We start from the raw sequence: 17192 nt of genomic DNA on the forward strand, positions 1-17192 counted from the left end.
TAATAAAATGGATATAATTAATTTAAGTAGATTGTACCATCAGGTAAGGAATTAAAATTTAAATGTCATTATGACCTCCCCATATACTGTGAAAACGCTATGATATAATTAGGGTAAAAACGAGATAATTTAAATGTATATGAGTTAAGAAAATAAAAGCCGACACGGGTTTTTTAAAATACCGTAACAAAATTTATTTATTGAGAACGTACAATTTTCAAGTATGGTAACAACTAGAAAACCAAAAAGCTTCTTCTTCTTCTTCAAGTTCCCTGTCCGTTGCGAACGTTGACTATTAACATGGCAATTCTGATCTTGTTTGCGGCGTTTCTGAATAGTTCGACCGATGTGACCACGAACCCAAACCACTTCCTCAGATTTTGGAGCCACGAGTGTCTTCTCCTGCCTGGCCCTCGCTTACTGTCTATTTTTCTGTCTCAATATGTGGCCTAGATATTCAAGCTTTCTTTGTTTAATTGTATTCACGATTTCTTTCTCCTTTCCGATTCTTTGGATTACCTCTATGTTGGTGACATGTTCGGTCCAGGATATACGAAGAATGCGTCGGTACACCCACATTTCGAATGCTTCTAGTTTTCTCGTGAGCGTCTCCGTCAGCGTCCAGGCCTCCCCACCATACAGTAAGATCGGAAAAATGTAGCATTTAACTAGACGTAGTTTTAGGGGAAGAGACAAATCCCTGCTTATGAGGAACTTTTTCATATTGCTAAATGCTGCTCTAGCTCGTTCTATTCTCGCCTTAATTTCTGTGGCCTGTTCCCTTTTTGCATTTACGTTGGTGCCAAGGTACACATAAGATTCTACATGGTCAATTAGTATGTTACTTATCCGTAACTGTCGAGCAGGCTGTTGCTTCCTGCTTATCAGCATCCACTTTGTCTTCTTGAAGTTGAGGCTGAGGCCGTATTCCTCACTAACTGAATAAACTCTTTCCATTACCTGCTGTAATTCGTCTATGGTACTGGCAAGGATCACCGTGTCGTCGGCATATCTTATATTGTTCGTTAACTCGCCGTTTATTTTTATGCCCTCATTTGCATTTTCCATACATTTGTTAAATATTTCTTCGGAATAAATATTGAATAGGAGTGGGGATAATATACACCCCTGACGGACACCTCTTTTGATCTGCACACTTTCAGTGAGTTCGTTGCCAATTTTTGCTCTTGCTGTTTGACCCCAGTATAGGTTTGCCACAATTCGAATGTCCTTGTCGTCAATACCTGTCTTTCGCAGAATATCTATCAATTGTTCATGATTGAAATTGTCAAATGCTTTTCTAAAATCCACAAAGCACAAATACACGTCCTTATCAACGTCTCTACACCGCTGTATAAGCACCTGGAGAGCGAAAATTGCTTCTCAAGTGCTTTCCGAAAGCCAAACTGCAATCTATCAATATTTGACTCACATTTATTATATATTCTTCTATGAATGATCTTAATGAACGCTTTAGTGACATGATTGATCAAGCTTATAAGTCGGTAGTCTTCACAGATCTGGGCATTTGGTTTCTTCGGGATTGTAATAAATGTTGACTGCAGCCAGTTCTCCGGGATTTTACCGCTATTATATATGTTGTTAAAAAGTTCAACTAGATTATCAAGGAACTGTTTGTCTGATTTACATAGGATCTTTAATATTTCGCAGGGTACATTGTCCGGACCTGCTGACTTATTGTTGTTTAGTGCTGCAATGGCATCTTCTATCTCCGATTTAAGGATTGAAAGTCCTGTTTCTCCTTCTCCATATAGGTGATCATCAGTCCTGTCAGATGCAAATAATTTTTCTATGTATGATTTCCATGTTTCCAAGATCGTTGATGGCTCCGAGATAAGATTTCCATTGCCCTCTTTTATGCTGTTGGGTGACATTGAATTTCCTCTTGTTTGTCATTGATGAATCAAAAAGCACTGAAAATAATTAAACACTAGGATATTGTCTTTTTATATATCGTCACACATTGGATATCCATGTACGTAACTCCTCCTCCCTTACATTCGGGAACTGATTCTAAAATGTAACTTTCGTGTATTGGTAAATTTTCTTTGAAGTTTGGTCACTCGATAATTGCTAATTTTTCTTCTGGAACTGTAACTATTCATTTTCCGTCGCTGATTCTTGTAGATGAAGACATGATAAATACGGGAATACGAATACGTGCTTGGCGGAAGAAGGTGATGGATATGGACGACTGGAGACAAATTCTTGAGGAGGCTAGGACCCACGCAGGGTTTTAAAGTCAGATTGATGAGGATTCTTGTAGATTCTATCTTGTTTATTTTTACTTCGAAATATTCACATGGCATTTCTTCTGAAGGGACTTCTTCGGTTATCGTTAGTGTATTACTTCCTTTACATATGTAATCTTTTAACTCTATTTCTGTACATATATGTTCCATGTAGATACAGCTAAATTTATTAAGTGCAAGGGAAGGTTTGTAAGGTAAATGAATAAGATACTTTGTTCATAGGAATAGGAATAGAAAACTAATGGAATCTCTAGTACAAATGTAATAATTATAGAATTTACTGAATAGCTCTTAATATTTATTATTTTTTTCCTACTGAATTATTTGTTCTTCTACTGGAATTACTATAGAATTGTGCAAGATATTTATTTTGGCAAAAGAGATTGCACTTCCTATTTTTTCAAAAATATCATAGATTGTTTGATAAAGTAAAGTAAAGGATTTATTACTACAAATGACTGTCTACAAATGACTGACTATGTGTATACATGCTTTTTTCAAATAAAGCTAATTTATTCTCTATAGCTTAAATTTTCGACTTTAAAATCAATTGATTGTGTGATATGTTATTTATAGCATTATTAAAAGTATTTATAGAATCTTGCAATAAAGATATTTCTCTTAGGGAATTGAGTTTTAGGTTATTTTGGTTATATTTGAATTGTTTTATTTCGTTTTCTATTCTTTGTATGTCTTCTTAGTCCATATTTGCTGTGATACATTTTATTATTGTTCCTAGAGGATTTAGAAGTCCTCTTTTTATTATTTTTGCTTCCTTATACAAATGGGGATTAATTTGATATATCTGTTCTTCTATTTTATTGTGTAACGTAATTAAAGGGATGAATGAATCTTCTAATTCTGTATAATAACTTGTTTGATTTCTAAAACTTGTGTGTAGACTTTTTTGTTTTAAAGATATTTGCTTGGTTCCATACTTTATCCCAACCCTGTATACATCATTAATTACTTATTATAAATTGGGTATAATCCAAATTAAAACAAAGGGTTCGGTTTAATAGCAAGAAAATTAGCATAAATTTTATTTATGTTAATTATTTATAATAATTAAGAAAATCAATTAACACAAAATAGATGTAAAGTAATTTATTTAACTTGTGTTAAAGCAATTAAGCAAATTTAAGTAGAAGAAAATATTTAATTTAATAAAATGACTGAGGTGGTCGGATAAATAACCTGTAGGGTCAAGGATGAGTAGGGTAAATTTGGTAGATAAAAATGAAATATAAATATCGAAGGACCAGCGACCAATGGGTCGCAATATTGCGGATTTGTAATAGTGTAGTAAAATTAATAATAGATTAATTAAAATGAGACTTCCGGTAGAAATATTTCTATTTTATGATTTACATAAATAAATAGCAATGCGGGAATTGCCAACAAATCACATTTTGAATGATGATGAAAAAACCTAAATGTTCAAATAAAATGTTCTTGAACTACACAAATGTTTATATTAATTGTTCTTAAAACTAAATAAATGAGATGTTTGAGAGCACAAAAGTTTAGTTCTATATCCGGCAACCCTGTAATTTGTCGGACCGGCATTTACGAAATATACATACAAAAACTGTCGATTTTCTTCTGTATTAAAGAATAATTTCAGGTACTTACATATTAGATGCACTAACATTTAATTTAATTAAGTTAACTATTTAATAAAATAAAATTAACTTGAAATTTGCTTCTACTTGAGAAGCGTGGAATGAACTATTTACTTGCTTCTATTTAAGAAGCTAAAAAGGGAGTTTGACTAGCATGCTTCTATTTGAGAAGACAAGAACGAAGTGGTTTAAGGGTAGTTAGATTTGAATAGTTTGAATGTGAAAAACTGACAGGATACGATACAGCAAGAAGAAGGCATGCCATGCTGATCGTAGATCTTTTTATTTAGTTACACGGGAAATTCAAATATTTTCATTATTATTGTTTATTTTTTAAACAAACTTTTGTAGAAAAGACAATTAATTTTCTACATAACCTTTGAAATCTGAAAGAGGTTTTTTTCATAAAATTCTTTTGTTTTATTTGTATAGTCTCCTTTTAACTCAATACAACGATTGGAGCGATTTTACAACTTGTTTATGCCGTCCTAACAATTATTCAATTCTGGAGACTCTGCAAAATGGGCTTTTTTTTTTCGTCAACTACATTTTTATCTGAGCTGATTTTTATATTTACGAGCCATCTTTTCAGATCTGGTAACACAAGATAATCGTAGGGGAGCTAATCAGGAGAATAAGCCGGCTGATAAAGCAATTCAAAGCTGAACTCATGATTTTTTGTCATTGTCATAGCGCTTTTGTGACTGGTGGATTGTTTTGGAGAAACAACACTTTCTTCTGCATATGAAGCTATTTCTGACTGAGTTCCTACTTCAATTTGTCCAATATTGCACAAGAATATTGGCGTAAGATAGTCAATTAAAATGGTCATAACCTTTCCGACCCATTTATCCACTCTTTGCCGCTTCGAAGCAAATTTTGCCGGCTTCGGTCCACTGCCGTACGTTTATTCTGTTCTCTGGCCTATAGCAGTGACTGCAAATGGTCAGCAAACGCGACAGCCATCGCCAAGATAAATTTTTCGTATTTTAAATTAATGGCCGCTACAAAATTCTCGGAACCAGGATTTGACAGTATATTCTTAATAAACATTAGTCCTATAATGTTTATCCTTATTTTCATGTATGTCTAAAAAAGGCTCGACATTTTGGAACTCATGTTTTTTTGAGATCGCAGTGCCCTTACTGACAAAGAATGGTTACTTACACACCACCAAATAATTGAAAAATTTTTTAAGTGGCTATGCAGATTATCATAAATTATATTGGCTCAAAAATATTACTTAAAATAGCGAAAACTACTGTGATTAATTTGACTGCTATCCTGGACCTTCAGAAAGGAGCTGATCTTTTTTTATCTATTCGATATAAAAACCAATGATTTCCCCGATAGTTAACAGTATTTGTTATAATCTCCGACTTAAAGTAAATATTTGTTGGAATAAGTCATTTAGTCATTTCTACACCAATTATCTTCCTTTCTAAATACGACAGAGGCATTGGTAACTTCTTCTTCTTAAAGTGCCCTCTCCTCAATGGAGGTTGGCTCCTACAATTTTAAACTCTTCTCTATCTTCAGCTGTTCTTATTAGCTGTTCAAAATTTAGCCCTGTCCATTGTCGGATGTTTCTGAGCCACGATAGTCTTTTCCTTCCTAGGCCTCTCTTTCCCTCGATTTTTCCTTTCACTATAAGTTGGGCATATAAGTTGGGCATTGGTAACTGCTTAGACTGATTTATTGTGAAATTTACATCTAATCAATACTGATTACTAATGAGTCTAATATATAATTCAGTAGAATACCCAAAAAAATTCACAAAAATAATGATAGTCCACTTTGAAAGAGTTGCTTCCTATTCTTTCTAACTTTCTATATCGCTCCGTGCGTGACCATGGTAGGGGTACTTTGAAACGATGCCAGCGTGCGTAGCGACGAAATGTGACAAAATTGGACATACCTTTTTACGCATAAATTTTATCAAAAATGTGTGCAAATACATATTGCGTATTTAATTGTGCTAATAATAGCAAAAATAGTAAGTATAGTTTTTATAGGTTCCCAAAGATTACATATAAATTGTAGAAAAGAAAAAGATGGATCCGTGCTATTATTATGAAAAAGTAAATATCACATAACTTCATTTTTATGCAATTGAAATAGGAAAAATTTAAATAACTTACCTTAAATAATATTTTATAAGGCTTCAAGCTAACTGCAGAGTGCCTGATGACTGCAGCTTTTATATCATAACTTTAACTATTACTGTTTTTAAATATATGCTCTTTCACGTGAAAAACTTGATTTGGCAGTACTAGATTTTTCCCTTTCTTTTGCGTTTATGGTTGAAAAGATATATTATGATGAATTTTGAGAAACCCAGTTTTTAATACTACATTTATTTTGTACATAAACTGAAAAAATATAATTAAAAAGTTAATTATTAATAATTGTCAATTTCGCATGTATTTAACAATGTCAAACATATGTCATATGTTTAACCTGAAAATTGGTAGGTCCAAAACTGTCAGATGAAGGCGGTAGGTGTCGCGTCATTCACGCACGGAGCGAATACAGTCGTTTTTACCTTAAATACAAAAACCTACATTTTTGTATGATCTGAATCTTTCTTTGAGCTTTTAACTAAACAAGATTTTCGTCCTTCCTGTCGGCAATAAGTATCGTGGGAGAAGTCCACTCCTTTCACCCTTTTATGGATAATTTGATTCTCAATGGGTTTCATAATGCTGTCAGAAATTATATATTAAGTCAATTAGCACGAGATAGAACAAATAAAGAAAAAATACGACACGTACAATCTCGATAAAAAAAGTGAAAGCGGCAGCAAGTTTGTACGGATCTAAAAAAATTGTAAATGTAACAAATAATCAAGAAAAGTCAATAATAACTATATGTAGAAGAGAAAATGGACGCTTTGAGTAAATACGTAGAAAAAAACTTTAATGTAACTGTACGGATCTAAAAAAATTGTAAATGTAACAAATAATCAAGAAAAGTCAATAATAACTATATGTAGAAGAGAAAATGGACGCTTTGAGTAAATACGTAGAAAAAAACTTTAATGATAAGCACCAGAGCTCCATTGATGCCGTTGATGATAAAGATAGCAAAGATAATTTTTACTCAGAATTTCTAAAATTGATGGCCAATAAATCATGAGAGAATCAGTAGTCAACACTAGGGAAATAGTAATTACAAAAAGTGTACAAATACGAGCATTTGCCGAAGACGTTGATATCATAGCTAAAAACGGAAGGGATATGATAGAAGCATTCAATATAATAGAAAAAGTGGCAGAGAATAGCAGCCTTAAAGTCGAAGAAGCCAAAATAAAATATATGAACATTAGTAGGTCCAGAGGACTGGACAACTCCAGAGTATAACTGTCACCATCATCATCATCCAGCCTCAAAAATCCACTGCTGAATATAAGTCTCTTTCTCATATTTCCAACCCTCTCTGTCTTACGCCACTCTCATCTAGTTTTTTTTATCTCCTTTTTATCTCCATCCTGGCCTCTTCGCTTTTTTTATTTTTTCTTTCCTGTTATTCCCAACATGGATCGCTCCATTCTTCTCTGCATGACTCTCAGTTTGGTAGCCGAGGCTTTTGTTAAAATAAGTGTTTCTGATCCATATATCATCACTGGGAGTTTAGGCATGTGAGCAGCTCACTTTTAAAAGTTTCTCTTAGTTTTCCATATGCTGCCTACCCAAGACCGATTCTTATCTTCAGTTCATGCCTGGGCCTGATTATCCTTGCCAATTATAATAATGGCAAGTTGACCGATTATGTATTAATTCAACGCGGAGTATGATAAGAGTGTATATTATCTCCTCTTCTGATGTCAAAGGCCAGGCGAGCATTTATTAAAAGGAGTTCGATTTTTAAGAGTCGAGATCTACGTTAACAACAAAACAAAATGTCGGCCTCTTAAGTCCTAAGTGCTATATAATTTCGGTTTTACTTTAAGGATTGAAAGCTTGGAGTTTGTTGGGAGCATCTATGATAATGCTGGAGGCTTTTGCAATATTGTACTACAGACGGATACTACAGATCTCATGGGTTGATCGAGTGAAGAATTATGAACTTCTCCGAAGAATTGATAAATAATGTGAAGTGCTCATCACGATAAACGAAAATTGGAGTTCTTTGGTCATATTATGCGAAATAATGATAGGTATAGTATACTTCAATTGGTTAGTGAATGAAAAGTGAGGCCCGAAAAGACGACTTTTTTTTTGCTTCTAACCTAAGAACTTATGCCGTCCGTAGGCCTGTTTCGAGCAGTTATAGACAAAGTTAAAATTACCATGATGATCGCCAATATCCGGAACGGATAAGAACGGCAAGAAGAAATTGCACGAAATTCAACCATCGTTATACATTTTACAAAAGATATCTACTTTTTTATGGACAGCTACGCTGTTTATTCTAATCCTTTGGTCTGTTGAGACGTGAAAACAGTTCTCTAATATATTTTTTTAATATTTCTGATGTTCTTTTGTTAATTAGTTTTTAGTATCCATTTATATAGTTTAATAACTAATCCAAATAGTGAATAGATTGTTTTAAATGTCTAAAAAGTTTCTACCCACTTAACTATCCCAGACACTGCTACCCTTTTACTACTGAAGTTAATTAACGACTAACGGTATTATTTTCTATATAAATCTGTTTTGAAACGACACAGAAAAGGCTCTAATGAAGGGATTCTGTTTCTCATTTACCTCCGTAATAGTTACGGAAAACCTTTTAAGAAACAACAGTAAATATTCAGAACGTGACAGGACGATTAGCTTAAACGATTAATTGAAAACAAGCTTAGTGAACTTACGGCAAACACGACAGATTATTTAGTAGGCAGGTTTGTTTTCAGATAAGTGTAATGTATATTAGACATACACGTGCCAAGGTACAAATAGTTAAATATTGAAAACTATTTTAAGAATACTTGAAAAGTTTTTGTTCAAGATTAAATGGTAAAATTTCCGCTCAGGAACATATGGTGAATAAAAAAAGGGTACAGCGGAATATAAAAACACATATAGCTTCAATAAATCTTAAAAAAGCATATGGCAGTGTATCTATTGCGCAACTATGATCAGAAATGCAAAATCTTGAATTACTCTTGTTTTGATTAGAGCTACGCAGAACTATTATAGAGAAAAATGGTCTAGAATTAAAATAGGAAATGGAGTCACCGCCTCATTAAATACAACCAAATGGATTAAAAAATACATAAACATGGGACTGAGAATGGGGGATGACATGCTTTTCACTTTATTCTTTGCGGATGACCAAATCTATTTACCGAAAATGATATAAATTATAATATGATAAGAAAACTAAAAGAAAAATACGAAGCCGCAGATCTTTTCATGAACATATCTAGATGTGAATATCTGGTTGTCGGAAACAGTAAAATAGAAATGTAGAGAAAAATAAAAAATATTCAGGGGTAATCTGTAATAAAGGAAGGAAGGAAGGAAGTTCTTGGTGAAAGAAATATAAATAAAAATAAATCGTTCCCAAGAGCTTAATTAAAATACATGTCAACCAAAACCCAAGAGGCATATCATAATTACAAGACAATTAGAAACGAAACACATGCACATAAGAAAATGATCACAGGGAACGCTTTTCGAAAGAAATGGAGCATGAGTTTTACGGTCTGCAAAAGGAAATATTGCGCTTCATAAGAGGTCAAAGAACGCAGGTAAAGGAACGAATAGAACCAAAATACATAGCAAAGGATACGTGGATTGACTACCTAATAAAGCTCTATGCAGAGGAAGAACAAACGACACTAGAACCGGAAACGCCAGAAATTACCACAAATGAAGAAGTTAATATAAATTTACAGGAAGTTCGTAAAATACTTAAAAAGCTGAATAACAGAAAAGCTGCAGGTAAAGACGGGATACCAAATGAACTACTCAAATATTGTGGTGCAGCACTGACATAACAATTAACAACATTAATTAATAAAATTATAAAACACAATAAAATACCGGAAGAATGGAGAACGAGCGAACTAATTCTAATATTAAAAAAATGAAATAAAAACAGCCAGAAAACTACAGAGGTATAAAGTTGTTAAATACTACCCTAAAACTTACCACTAAAATTTTACAATTAGTAATAAATCAGAGGATTAGTTTAGCAGATCAACAACATTTTTGTTCTAGTGGAAGATCGTGTACAGATGCAATATAAAGAAAGAGTATTGAGTCTTACTCAGAAGATGTAATACATCTTCTGTATAACAGAAAAGTTCCCCTAAATATTATAAAAACTATCAAAAATATCTACCAAAACAACAAAATGGAAGTCAGAATAAATGGAAAACTTGCAGAACCTATAGCAGTAAGCAGCGGAATAAGACAAAGGAAGAGGATTTTCTCTATTCGGATTGCCGAATATAGGCCTCTCCTAATTCTCGCCATTCATCTCTATTGTTTGTAAGACGTTTCCACATATTAAAAGAACTACAGGGCCAATGTGGAAAAGGAAGAGGATACAGAATGGGAAACAAAGAAATAAAAATACTCTGTTACGTAGACGACGCAATATTGATAGCCCAAGATGAAGATAGTCTGCAAAGACTGGTCCACAGATTTAAGATAAGAACAAAAGAATTTAATATAACAATCTCATCTCAGAAAACTAAAATAATATTAGTGAGCAAAGAACCAACCAGATGTAAAATAGAAATGTATGGCATCAGTATTGAATAAGTAATGGAAATAAAATATCTGGGAAAAAGACTTTCCAGCTGTGGAGACCTGTACAAAGAAGGGAGAGATCAAGTACAAAAAGCGAATAGATTGGCAGGCCTTAATAACACTATATGGTGAAACAGACACAATAACACTGAGATGAAATCAAGACATATGCCTCAGAAACAAGACCCGACACAGCCACAACGCAGAGGCTACTGGAAACTGCAGAGATGTAAGTACTAAGAAGAATTACAAGAAATATGATGAGAGACCTAACATTTAACGTTTAACATTTAACATTTAAGCCGCCTCCCTTGAACGCCTGCAGGGGTTCAACAAGTAATCGAGTTGAGTTAAAAGTTTCTTTCACCGTTTGTTTCACTGAAGCATAAGTCACTGATCTGTGGGTAGAACGCACACCTTTGTCACTGGTCGCTTGAAACAACCTCTATTATTTTTAATTGTCACTGCACGAACTATTCCGTCACTACCCGCATGTAATTGAGTCACTCTACCCAGGCACCATCTTAAGAGTTCAGTCCCATCTTCCTTCACCGTCTCTAGACTTCCAATTCTGAGAAGACTGTTGAAATGTTTTTTCCACTAAACTCGCTGCTGGAGGGATGAAATGTATTCCTTGGACCACCTAGTCCAATAACCTTGGATCATTTTTAGAAGCCTTTGGAATCTGCTAAGGCTGTTTTTCTTGACATCTAAGAAATTCCGTTCAGGTGTTGCGGTCAATTTGGATCCAATTAAAAAGTATGCAGGAGTAAGAGGAAGTAAGTCGGAAGGGTCGTTAGACATTGGTGAGAGTGGTCGTGAGTTTAGGCAAGCTTCAATTTGACATAAAACAGTGGAAAATTCTTCATATGAAAGAATTGTATTGCCAATGACACGCTTTAGGTGAAATTTGACAGATTTTACTCCCGCCTCCAAAACTCCTCCAAAGTGAGGTGATCGTGGCGGAATAAACTACCAATTGATACCTTCGGTAGTTAAATTGTCTCTAATAGTTGAACTAGAGGTATCAAAAAATTTGACAAGCTCATTTTTGCGTCAACGAAGGTACTACCATTGTCCGAAAGGATGGAAGCGCATTTTCCGCGTCGAGAAATAAAGCGTTTTAGCGTTGCTAGAAAACTTTTTTCCGTGGTCAAGCTGCTCACGACTTCTAAATGTATGGCCTTAGTTGCTAAACAGATGAATAGAGCTATGTAACCCTTGATGGTTTTATAATTTCGGGTGTGTCGATCCTTTACCAAAAAGGTCCTGCATAGTCAAGTCCACAGTTGTAGAATGGCCTAGAGGGAACAAGACGTGACGAGGGTAAATTACCCATAAGATAGGTTACTAATTTAGGAGCCACCCTACAACAGATAATACAATCGCGAACGATTTTGCGAACCACTTGACGTCCATTAATGGGTCAAAATTTTTCACGAATGGAAGCTAATAGTAATTGAGGACTGCAATGATTTAAGGTAAGATGCTCATTTCGTACAAGAATAGTAGTAAAGTGGTGTTTAGAATCAAGGACAATGGGATGTTTTTTATCGTAGCAAAAATCAGAATTATGCAGTCTTCCACCAACGCGGAGTATGTTATCCTTGTCGATAAACGGATTGAGGGTAAGTAGTTTACTTTTAGAGTCAACGTTACCATGTCTCTTAAGGTGTGTCAAGTCGTCATAAAATGTTTCATTTTGTACTAGTCGAAATCTATATTTTAAAGCATTATCTCTTTCCTCACAAGAAAGGTTGTCGAAGTTCCTTCGTTTAGGAGAACATTTACAATTATTTATAAAGCGTAATACATACGCGATAATGCGCTGTAGTTTTACAAATGAGGATATTTTAGTGATGCTGTCCAATTTCATGTGAACTCTTGCGATAAGGGCTGATGCTGGTCGAAGCTCGGGGAGTTCAGAAGGTTCGAATGTTCTATTAGACCAATGAGTTTCTGGTTTAGCTAGCCATGATGGGCCATGAAACCACATTTCAGAAGTGATAAGTGATGTAGGAGAAATTCCCCCTGATAGAAGATCTGCGGGATTCTCAAGTGTATTCACGTAACGCCATGTGTGAGATTCGGTCAAAGTTTGAATTTGAGAAACTCTATTTGTCACAAATGTCTTTAATAAACTCGGAGAAGTCTTTATCCATCCTAGAACAATAGTGGAGTCGCACCAGTAAGTGATTACTTCCAAATCTAATTGCATGTGTTGTTTTACCTTGTCTATCAACTCAGCTAGCAAGTAAGCTCCACAAAGTTCTAGGCGCGGTACCGTGAGGATATGTTTTAAAGGAGCTACTCTGGTTATGGAGCAAAGTAGATGACAACGAAAATTTTCGAAGTTTTCAGATGAACGAATATAAATGCATGTACCATATGCAGTAGTGGATGCATCTGAAAAACCGTGTAGTTGAATTGACTTGTAGTTTCTACAAATTACATGCCTAGGAATTTGTAACTGATTAAGTTTAACCAGTTGAGTCTGATATGTAACCCATTTCGTAAAGATATCCATGGGAACGACTTCGTCCCAGGAAATTTTTAATTTCCACAAATCTTGGAGAATAATTTTAGCTGTTATTGTTACAGCCGAAAGCAAACCTAGTGAATCAAATATTTTTGATATAGCGGAAAGAATAAGTCTCTTTGTAACTTTACACTTGTGCTCTATAGGTTGAACATTGAAATGAAAAGTGTCAGATTTTGGACTCCACAATAAGCCCAAAGTTTTGATAGTATCGTCAGCTCCAATTTCCAAAGAAACATTATTTTGATTGTCAAAGTTTAAAATAGGTGCGTTTGACTTCCATTTTCTCAATTGGAAACCATGCCGAGACAATAATTCGGAAGTAAATGATTGAATGCGTTTGATATCTTCTGTTGTAGAACAACCTGTGTAAAGATCGTCGACATAAAATTCCCGTAAAATTATAGAAGATATGTCGGGAAAATCGGTTGCATACATATGTGCCACTTCTTGAAGACATCTCGTGGCAAGAAAACTAGCAGAAGCAGTACCGTAAGTTACGGTGTTTAAAGTATTAGTTTCGAGAGAGTTTGTATGATCAGATCGCCATATGATCTTTTGTAAGGAGCGTTCTTCCTCCTTTATCAGTATTTGTCGATACATTTTTTCTATGTCGGCTGGTAGTACAAAACTATTGTTGTGAATTTATTAAAAGGTTCAATATTTATAACACTTACGGATTTAATTTATTTCTTTATTTATATTAACTTATCTGACAATAATTTATATATTATATCCGTACGTAACAAATTCGCGAGCGCGGGTTCAGAATTAACTGTCCCTCCATATAAAAATGTCGTATTTATATACGAAATCCTGATATACTAGAACAGCATCGAAAGATCGCATTGTCTTGCATCGAAAAATCGAGAAGCATCTAGATTGGAGGATTCACCATAATTTGAACCTAGATCCTTCGCCAAATTTCTACAACAAAACAGAATTATTAGTCATCATATATTTAGGCCAGTATATATTTATCGTAACATTGCCCCCCTCTTAAAAGATGGTTCCTCCTGGAACCTTGTCGGGACTGGAACCGGAACTGTATGCTGGTATCGGCAACTGGACCCTCTTTTACAACTTCCAGTTGTATAAAAATGACAAGGGACGGTTTTCTCTCCGCACAAGGTACTTAGCGGATTGCAACAGACTAACACCTGGACTTCGGTGTCTTTGAAGATCTCCTCCACCATATTTCGGATAACCCTCCAATCTAATTGGCGGCACTCCAACTTTGGCATGGCTAACTTTTGCACGTCGGACTCTAGTACGTGCTCTCTCAATTGAAGTAAGGCTTCCCATACATCTCGGTAGGTAGGTTGGTCACGGGCAGTGTCTTTTGTTACCAGGTAGAAAAGGTAACGTGATGCATCTTGGAGTTTCAAGGTTTTACCGGGAGCTGGCACTTGGCATTGAAGTTCTGCAACTCGACCAAACTTCCTTCGAAAGACGGATGCCAACCCTGGTGCATCTTTGATACTGGCCGGGATGGTAAGGGCCAGCGAGTAGTCATCGGGGAGCGCGAGTAGATCTTGCTTTTCTTCAGTGGTAACACCATGTCTTGCTTTACCGGTACCTCCATAGGCACCCATGAATTCCTCAAACGTGAGGTCAGACACATCTTGGACTTGGTTTACTTCCACTTCTTCACCTTCGAAAGATGCCAACCGGTTATGGTGTACTATCATCGGCTTTCCCCTCGGAATCTTGCTTATTCGGTAGATGACATCGTTGATCTTCTCCATAATGAGGTATGGACCTTCCCAAAACTGCTGCAATTTGGGAGAACAACCTTTTCGCTTCTTGGGATTATACAGCCATACTTTGTCGTTCTTCTTAAAGCAACCCTTTTCGGCTTGTGTATCGTACCGTTTCTTCATTCTGTCGCTAGCGATCTGAAGGTGGGAACGGACCAACTCATGTACATCGTCCATTCTTCTTCGTAATTCGATCACATAATCTTCACCTGCTACATCTTCTCCAGGTTTACATCCAAACTCGAGATCACAAGGTAGTCGCATTTCGCGTCCGAATAGGACTTTGGCTGGTGTCTGGCCTGTTGATTCGTTAACAGCAGATCTGTAGGCCATTGTGAAGAACGGAAGGTATTGGTCCCAGTCTCGCTGATGATCGGACACCATCTTTGTCAAATACTTGCCAACTGTCCTATTCATTCGTTCTACCATACCATCCGATTGCGGATGATACGCGGTAGTTCTTGTTTTCTTCATGCCTAGTCTATCACATATTCCTTGGAATAGATCGCTTTCGAAGTTCCTGCCTTGGTCACTATGGATCTCCAAAGGCACTCCAAATCGGCTGATATATTCTTGGATCAACTTATCTGCAACGGTGGCGGCCTTCTGGTCTGGAAGTGCGTAAATCTCGACCCACTTAGTAAAGTAATCCATTACTACCAACATGTACTTGCCTCCATTTTCACTTTCTGGAAATGGCCCAGCGATGTCCAAAGCTATTCTTTCAAACGGGCTTCCAACATTATATTGTCTCATAGGAGCTCTCCTTTTTCGGTGAGGCCCGTTACTCGTAGCACAAATAGTACATTTCTTACACCAGTCTTTTACGTCGTCGGAACTGTTCATCCAATAAAACCGTTCCCGAATTCGCTGAAGGGTTTTCTTTACCCCAAAATGCCCTCCCGATGGACTGTCGTGTAACTGACGAAGTACTTCGGCTATTCTGCTCTTTGGGATCACCAACTGTCTTCTCTTCTCTGAACCGTCATCATTTTCCAGGACTCGTTTGAGCAAGCCATCTTCGATGATAAATGAGTCCCACTGGGCCCAATACGTCTTAACTACTGAGCATAGGTTTGATATTTCCTGCCACGGTGGTCGACGGTTTTCCTCTTTCCATTTTCGGATTTTCTGTATAACTGGATCTCTCTCTTGTTCTTCCCTTATCTTAGTAGGCGTCCAGTCGTCGTTGACAATCGTCGTTCTTAGCACTGCTGCTTCCTTGGATTCCGTTTTGTTGCAGTGGGAACACTCTGCTGGGCATGGCCTTCTGGAAAGAGAATCAGCGTTTCTGTGGCTGGCTAACTCCGGCCCGGTGCTCAATCTTAAAATCGTATTCTTGGAGTCGTTCGATCCACCTGGCTATCTGACCCTCTGGATTCTTAAACTGCATCAACCACTTAAGGGCGGCATGGTCGGTTCGGATTAGAAACTTTCTGCCATAGAGATATTGATAGAAGTGCTCTACTGATTTCACTACTGCCAGAAGTTCTCTTCTCGTGACGCAATAATTCCGTTCTGGTTTTGAAAGAACTTTACTAAAATATCCGAGGACTCGTTCCTGTCCTCCTTGAATCTGAGACAGCACTCCTCCAATTCCCACATTACTTGCATCCGTATCTAAGATGAACTCTCCTTCTGGCAGTGGATACCCCAAAATTGGTGCTGTTATTAAATGCTTTTTCAACGTTTCAAAGGCATTTTGGCAGTCTATATCCCAGCGGTATTCTCTTGATTCCTCTGTAAGTCGCGTTAATGGCTTAGCGATATCTGCAAACTTCTTAATAAACCTCCGGTAGTAAGTACATAGTCCAAGAAAACTTCTCACTTGATGTTTGTCAGTTGGTTTTGGCCATTCCTTAATGGAATCGATTTTTCCCTTATCCACGGCCACTCCTTCTTTACTGACTATATGACCCAGATAATTGACTTTACCTTGAAATAGCTGGCACTTCTTGGGGTTTAGCATCAATTGGGCAGCTTTAAGTCGATTAAAAACGTTTTCTAAATTCCTCAAATGATCTTCGAATGTCTCCCCCAAGACGATTATGTCATCTAAATAAACCAGGCATGTTTTCCAAGATAACCCTCTCAACACATTTTCCATAAGCCTCTCAAATGTCGCAGGAGCATTACAGAGTCCAAATGGCATAACGTTGAATTGCCACAATCCAGATCCTGTGGTGAAGGCTGTCTTTTCTTTATCTACTGGGTCCATTTCTACCTGCCAGTATCCAGACTTCAAATCCAAAGTAGAAAACAATTTACTTCCAGCCAATGTGTCCAAT

General features: G+C 36.2%; 2 protein-coding genes across 3 annotated transcripts in view; one reads left to right on the forward strand and one right to left on the reverse strand.

Moving 5' to 3' along the window:
- Positions 1-17192, forward strand: part of LOC140445513 (ATP-binding cassette sub-family C member 4-like) — a 390598-nt gene that overhangs the window by 147343 nt on the left and 226063 nt on the right. The gene's annotated exons all lie outside the window — the stretch shown is intronic.
- Positions 12032-13747, reverse strand: LOC140446479 (uncharacterized). Its single transcript, XM_072539033.1, has one exon. The coding sequence runs from the start codon at positions 13745-13747 to the stop codon at positions 12032-12034; it is 1716 nt and encodes a 571-aa protein (XP_072395134.1).

This window comes from Diabrotica undecimpunctata, chromosome 7, assembly GCF_040954645.1.
Source record: "Diabrotica undecimpunctata isolate CICGRU chromosome 7, icDiaUnde3, whole genome shotgun sequence".
In the NCBI taxonomy this organism is placed as follows: Eukaryota; Metazoa; Arthropoda; class Insecta; order Coleoptera; family Chrysomelidae; genus Diabrotica; species Diabrotica undecimpunctata.

What these genes read in the sequence shown, in the direction of transcription:
- LOC140446479 (XM_072539033.1), bottom strand. Translation starts at nt 13,747, where the DNA reads ATGTATCGACAAATACTGATAAAGGAGGAAGAACGCTCCTTACAAAAG.